Source organism: Sinocyclocheilus anshuiensis, unplaced genomic scaffold (assembly GCF_001515605.1).
Source record: "Sinocyclocheilus anshuiensis isolate Anshui unplaced genomic scaffold, SAMN03320099.WGS_v1.1 scaffold480, whole genome shotgun sequence".
NCBI classification, from domain to species: Eukaryota; Metazoa; Chordata; class Actinopteri; order Cypriniformes; family Cyprinidae; genus Sinocyclocheilus; species Sinocyclocheilus anshuiensis.
The window spans coordinates 6,264-13,779 of NW_015555743.1; the positions used below are offsets into that span (position 1 = coordinate 6,264).

The 7,516-nt window shown below is 40.0% G+C and overlaps 1 protein-coding gene across 1 annotated transcript in view; it reads left to right on the top strand.

Annotated features, from left to right (window-relative positions):
- Positions 1–5,579, top strand: part of grinab (glutamate receptor, ionotropic, N-methyl D-aspartate-associated protein 1b (glutamate binding)) — a 9,074-nt gene extending 3,495 nt beyond the window's left edge. The window contains exons 5-6 of the mRNA XM_016466862.1: positions 181–324; positions 5,148–5,579. Of these exons, the coding sequence (XP_016322348.1) occupies positions 181–324; positions 5,148–5,297 (294 nt within the window). The 3' untranslated portion in view covers positions 5,298–5,579. The remainder of the gene's footprint in view (positions 1–180; positions 325–5,147) is intronic.
- The last annotated feature ends 1,937 nt before the right edge of the window (positions 5,580–7,516 follow it).

Sequence of the window (7,516 nt, forward strand, 5' to 3'; positions counted from 1 at the left end):
GTATGTATGTGTGTATATATATATATATATATATATATATATATATATATATATTATGTATATATTTATATATAGTATGGTAGTTATGGACTAACGTCTTGTGGAGTAATAAAAAAATCAGAAGCAGAAGAGTTACAGTGTTAGTGCTGATTTTAATAAATGTCTCCTGTCCAATTGCAGACCAAATATGACTTCACTTCCTGTTACGGCGTGCTGTTCGTCTGCTTAATCGTCCTGATGTTCTTTGGGATCCTTTGCATCTTCCTGTACAACAGGATTCTGGACCTCATCTACTCGACGCTGGGCGCGCTGATCTTCACCTGCGTAAGTCATCTGATTCCCAGATGTAAAATTAAAAGAAAGAATTCTTAAATAAAAACAAATCTAAATAAAGCACTTACTAAACTGTATTAAATGGGTCATATGATGTTGCTGAAAAGAACATTATTTGGTGTATTTGGTGTAATGAAATGTGTTTATGCGGTTTAAGGTTCAAAAAACACATTTTCCACATACTGTACATTATTGTTTCTCCTCTATGCCCCGCCTTTCTGAAACGCGTCGATTTTTACAAAGCTCATCAGAAAAATCGCATCATATGACCCCTTTAAATCATAATGTTATATATAAAAAAAAATTCAAATAAATAAATTTAAAAACTAATTAAAACGGTACTAAAAATGTATAACTCAACGTTAAATAAATAATTTATTATAAAAAAAAAAAAACAGTACTAAACATTTTTCAATTATAATGTAAAATAAATAAATAAATATTAAATTAAATAATTAAAAAATAATTATAAACAATTAATGACCTTCTAGCAACGGAGTTGGAGATCCAAATGCAGCTTTATTAAAAGAGCGAAGTACTACAGGCAGGGTAAATCACCAGCAAACAACAACATCCAAGGCGAGACAAAACAGTAATCCACAAAACAGGCAAGGGTCAGGGCAGGCAGGAAACGATCAGAAGAAACAAGGTCACCGTCCAAAGTTGGAAACACAATAAACTAAGGGAACAAGGAAAACTACTCAGAAATGTAAGCTACAGCAAAACAAGACTTCGCAATCAAGGAGTGAGTAAACCAGATTTTTATAGTATGAGACTGATGAGGTGATGAGATACAAGTGCATGTGATCAGTGAAGAGTCCGGGCAAAGGATTATAAGAAAGGGAGTCCTGAGTGAATGGTAAAAGTCAGGGATGGATTGCCCTCTGGTGGAGCTCATGGGCACTCCAGCTGATGATCATGACATAGCCCACCCCGCTAAGGAGCAGCTTCCAAATGCTCCTTAACAGACCAGAGTCCAGGAGGGAGGTGGAACGGAGGCAGAACAGGGGGAGGGATGGAGGGCCAGGTCCATGAGGAAGGGGAGGAACAAGGGACTGAGGCAGAGCCAGCGGAGCAGGAAGCCATGGTGGAGCAGTGAACCAAGGCAGGGTGCCAGGGCGGAGCCGAAGACCCCCAGAGCAGAGCAGAAGACCACCACAGTGGAGCAGACAGAGCCGAAGACCACCAGAGCAGAGCCAAAGACCACCACGGCTGGAAAAAAGAGCACAGAGAGATTAACAATGCCCTCTGTGGCCGTAACAGGGCAGGCAGACAGTTCAGAAACTGCATCTTTGTCCATAACAGGGTGAGCAGAGAGTTCAGGGACAGCCCTTTTGACAGTGGATAGGCAGAGAGTTCAAAAGCGACCCCTTTGGTCGTGACAGAACAGGCTGAGAGTTCATAAACTGCCTCATTGACCATATCAGGACAGGCAGAGAGTTCATAGGCGGCCTTCATGGGCATGACAGGGCAGGCTAGAAGTTCATTAATGGTCTCCTTGGCTGGGACAGGACATTGAGTGGATTCAGAGGTGGTCTCGGTGATCATGACAGGAAGGACTGGGAGTTCATGAACGGTCTCACCGGCTGTGACAAGCATGACTGAGGATTTACAGATGGCCTTCTTGGCCGTGAGTGGACAGTCAAAGGGTTCAGAAAAGGACCTTCTTGGTCGTTATGGGACAAACAGAGGGCTCGGGATTGGCCTTATTGGCCCTGGCAGGACAAACAGAGAACGCAAGAACGGCTACCTTGGCCGGGACAGGGCAAACAGAGAGTTCAGGAAAGGCCTCTTTGGTTGGGACAAGGCACTGAGTGAATTCAGAGGCAGTCTCTGCGACCATAACAGGCAGGGCTAAGAGTTCATGATTGGCTTCTATGGCTGAGACGGGTATGACAGGGGGTTCACTGACGGTCTCCATGACCTCGTCAGGACAGAGAAAGAGTTCATATGTGGACACCCCTGTCTTGAAGGGAGCTGAAGCGAACAACCCCACCACCTCCAGAGGTTCTGCAGAGGATGCTGCCACCTCTGAAGGTTCTGCAGCAGTAGCAACAGGAGCTTCAATAGGCAATGAGAGTTCATAGACAGCACTCGCGGCCATAACAGCGGCATCAGGAAACAGGGAGAGTTCAAAAATAATGTCTGTGGTAAAATCAGAGGTGATTGGGCACACCGAGAGCTCGGGGAAGAGTGCCGCTGCTGTCTCGGGAGGAGCTGGAGTGGACATCACCGCCGTGGAAGATGCTGCAACAGAAGTTGCCACCTTAGGGGGAACTGGAGTGGACTCTTGGACTGGAGCGGGCTCAGGGACTAAACCCATCTTTGTACTCTGCTCAGGAGCTGAAGTCATCACTAGACTACTGTCAGTGACTGGAACGAATACTGAGCTTTATTCAGAGGCTGAGGCAGACACACGACTGAGATCAGGGGTGGAAACAGATATTGGGCTGTGGTCAGGGGCTAGAATCATCTCTGGGCACAACTTGGGAATAGAAGCCCTCTCTGGGCCAAACTCGAGAACAGAAGCCCTCTCTGGGCTCAACTTGGGAACAGAAGCCCTCTCTGGGCTAAACTCGGGAACAGATTCGGGGACTAGAGTGGACGCCACCACCTCGGGAGGTTCTGCAGTGGAGGCTGCAACCTCTGGGGAAACTACGGTGGTGTGTGCGGCCCAAACACAGAGAATGGCCGTAGCCATAACTAGTAGGACAGAGAGTGCATTGTCTATCTCAGAGACTGAAGACTGAGACTGTGTCAGGGGAAACTGGGGCGAATAGCGGTCGGCAGGCTTGAAAGCATAGAGTCTGAGTGGCTCGGGAGCGTAGCGACCCCTAGAATGCCAGCAGTTCGTACCGACACCAGCGGTGGGTCCTTCACACTTCACCAGTCTCTGACTCTTAGCAACAGGTTCTATTGACAGGACTGTGGAGGGCTCTGGGATGGCAGATGTGACGGAATGGGACTCTGGAAAGTCAGCTATGACGTGACGAGGCTGTAGAAGATCAGCTGTGACGTGACGAGGCTGTAGAAGATCAGCTGTGACGTGACGAGGCTCTAGAAGATCAGCTGTGACGTGACGATGCTCTAGAAGATCAGCGGTGACGTGACGAGGCTCTAGAAGATCAGCTGTAACGGGACGATGCTCTAGAAGATCAGCTGTGACGTGACGAGGCTCTAGAGGATCAGCTGTGACGTGACGAGGCTCTAGAAGATCAGCTGTGACGTGCTCTTGAGTGGTGGCCATGTTGTAAAGAGGCCCTGGCTTGGGAGGCATGACGTGTGAAGACTCTGGCTTGGCAGGTTTGACATGAGCAGGCTCTGGAACGACGGCCATGAGGGGACAAGAATCAGGAAAGGCGGACATGACGGGACAAGACTCAGAGACAACATGACGGGACGAGACTCTGGAACGGCGGCCATTTTGTGGAAAGTCTCCAGGTTGGCAGCCATTTTGTGAACGGTCTCTGGGTTGGCAGCCATTTTTTGAACAGTTCCTGAGCTAGCAGCTAACTTATGAAAAGTCTCTGGGTTGGCGGCCATTTTGAAAAGAGACTTTGAGCTGGCGGCCATCTTGGGAAGATACTCTGAGCTGGCGGCCATGTTAACAGGACATGATGGTAATCTTGGTGAATGTTTAGGGGAAACGTCCTCCTCGAACTGACGAACGTACACTTCAATAGATAGGTTTCCTTGCCGAAGGAGCAGTAGCTGGTCGAATGAGTCCGTAATTGGCCTGGATAACTCCATAAAAGCTGCTGGATCTGGGTGGGCGAAGTCTTCTGTACCGCTGAGCGGTGACAACGGAGTTGGAGATCCAAATGCAGCTTTATTAAAAGAGTGTAGTACATCCAAGGCGAGACAAAACAGTAATCCAAAAAACAGGCAAGGGTCAGGGCAGGCAGCAAACGATCAGAAGAAACAAGGTCACAGTCCAAAGTCGAAACTAGGGAACAAGGAAAACTGCTGAGAAATGGAAGCTACAGCAAAACAAGACTTCGCAATCAAGGAGTGAGTAAACCAGACTTTTATAGTATGAGACTGATGAGGTGATGAGATACAGGTGCTTGTGATCAGTGAAGAGTCCAGGCAAAGGATTATGGGAAATGGAGTCCTGAGTGAATGGTAAAAGTCAGGGATGGAGTGCCCTCTGGTGGAGCTCATGGGCACTCCAGCTGGTGATCGTGACAAATGTATTGTCAAATAAATAATTATTAAAACAAATAATAAAAAAAAAGTACTAAAAATTATTAAATTATAATGTAAAATAAATACTTAAATAATTATTAAAATAAATAATTTAAAAACAATTAAAATAAAACATTACTAACAACGTATTAAATTAAAAAACAAAGGTACTTTGAAACACTTGTGACAGTCCTTTTTTTTTTGGAAAAGAAATGGGGATGGGTATTCAAATTTAATGTTGTTATGCAAGGTGTGATGTTCTTGTAACGTTGTTTACATGTAATTTGGATTTTACGTTTTTGTTTTGTTCTCTTTCTTGAAAAAAAAGCAATAAAGAGAATGTTAAAAAAAATTTAATAAACAGTCAAAATAAAAACACTTACTAAAAATGTAGTCAGTTATAGTGTAAAACAAATAATCAATTCATTATTAAACTAAATCATAAAAAAAAAAACACTTACTAAATATGTTCAAATATAACGTGGTGTTAAATGATTGAAACGATGACTTAAAATCTTAGGGGTACTTCAAGCCAAAAAACTCTGGGAATCCCTGCTGTAAATAAACGCTTAATTTCCACTCATATACAACAGAATAAAGGAAATAATGTCATGTTTGTGTTGCAGTTCTTGGCCGTGGACACGCAGCTGCTTCTCGGGAACAAGAATCTGTCCCTGAGTCCCGAGGAATACGTCTTCGCCGCGCTCAACCTGTATCTGGACATCATTCATATCTTCTTATACCTTCTGCGAATCTTCGGAAGAAGCCGTGGTTAAAAGTGCACCGCTGGAGGAAGAAACGCATGCGACCGGTTACAGATGAAGCGTCTCATTTACTTCTGTGTCACGATGCTTTCTTGTTTCATCTTCACACCTAAGCGATGTTGCGAAGCTATTCTCTGCTCTTCTGTTCATTTTCATCACCTGTTCATCAATGCTATTAATATAATCAAGAGCAAATGCACTGATTCATCATCCGCTCTATGTTATCTGTTCTTGATTTTTTTTATGCATGCTGTTTTTCTTTTAAGAAGGGAATAAAGACATTTTATCAACAAATTCATTGTTTTGGACATTTTTTTCTCACGTTCATGTGCAAAGGTTCCATTGATGACATCAAAGTCGCTTCTGATTCCGATTGTGATTCTTGTGCTTTTATTGAAGACAGAAGTCAAATAATTTGCGATTGATCAGTGAATCAGAGTGAAGTGGATGAGGAAAATAAGCGTAAACTGTGGCATGAAATGAACGAGCTGAAAATGTACTGAAGCGAACAGCTTTACATCAGTCGACGGTCTGGTCAGTCGTTCAGGTAAGAAAGATTTTTCTGAAAGTGTATGACCACAGAAAAATGTTTATTAAATACAAATGTAATATTTTGTGTATAATTCTATATTTAATATTATGTGGATTTTTTTGTAAGTTTTAAAATGTAATCAATTGTAATAATCTTTTTTTTATTTTTAGAAATAAATTTAAATGCGAAAAATATATTTTATATTTATAATTTTATATTTGATATTATGTGGAACGTTTAAAAAAGATGTTTTACTTGTTATAAATAATGTTTAATCCATTTTTTCAATTTATTATTTAATTTTTAAGTTTTTAAAAATAAATTTAAATACTAAAAAATATTTTATATTAAAAATGTTAAATTTAGTATGTGGAATTTTTATCAAATAAATTTAAATAAGACATTTATTATACATATAGTATACAGTTTTTATTTTTGAAATTACATTTAAAAAAAATTATATTCATTTTATTTATGTGACAAAATGGTAGCTTTGTTTATATGTACAGTAAATATAAAGGTTGTGAGGCGAGAGCAGAAATAGTCCAGATGCTGTAAATATAGTGCATAATATTAAATGCATGGCATCTTTTATAAATGCACATATTTTGAATCTCTCCAGGGAAATATATGTTAGACTTTGAGTTCATTAACTGGATAATGTTTTTTTGTTAATGCTTTGACTGTACTTCAGGCAGGAGATCAGATATCGAGTGGAAGGACAGTGTGAATGAGAGCAGATTCAGAGATGATCTGTTGAAGAGCCCTAATAAGACGTCTTCACGCCTCAACCTGCTGCACACAGACACGTTATCATTTAATAATGATGAGCTGCTCCTTCAGACAGCAGAGAATGAGAGGTCTGCATCCTTCAGTCACACCAGCTTATTATAGAACACTAAAACTTAAACGCATAAGAAACAGTTTCATTACTTTGAAATAAAATATTAAATATTTTATATATTTTTAATTATTTAAGAAAATATTTAAAACATCATATAAATACAATAAATATTAAAAATAAAAATGTACCTTGTACTAAAAAAAACTAAAACTGAAATAAAAATTAATGAAAACTATATACAGTATATATATATATATATATATATATATATATTCAAGCTTTTTAGGTTTTAAGTTGAGTTTCTGGTCTTTCAACTAAAATAAAAAAATTTTTTAAAGCTAAAACTTTATAAACATTATAAACTTTAAATTGTATAAACTTTATAGACTAACAGATATTTGTTATTTGTTGACTCCTTCCATTAAAACTGTAAAAATAATACTGTAAATCCATGTTGGGACATGTCAACATATATTTATGAATTCAGTAATACCAACAACTTGTGCATAAACAACACTGTAATACATTTATTATAAATAAATAAATAACAATAAAGTATTTAAATATTAATTGCATTTTTGTAGATATATTGCTAAGATGCAATGAACATTTATATATTGTTTATGAATGTTTATACAATATATAATAGAAAATATAATCAAAAAGCTTTTTTTTTTTTTTTCTTCAAATGGTAGACAAAATATTAAGAGAATGTGTAATGCTGCTCTACGTGTATTAGCCAGAGTAGCTCGTCTTATCCGGCTTCACAGCACAGGGGCCTCTGGGGCCCCAAACCTCCAGGAAGTGAAGTCAGTTTCTGCAGGGGCGCGCCCGTGCACGCGCGGGGATGTGATC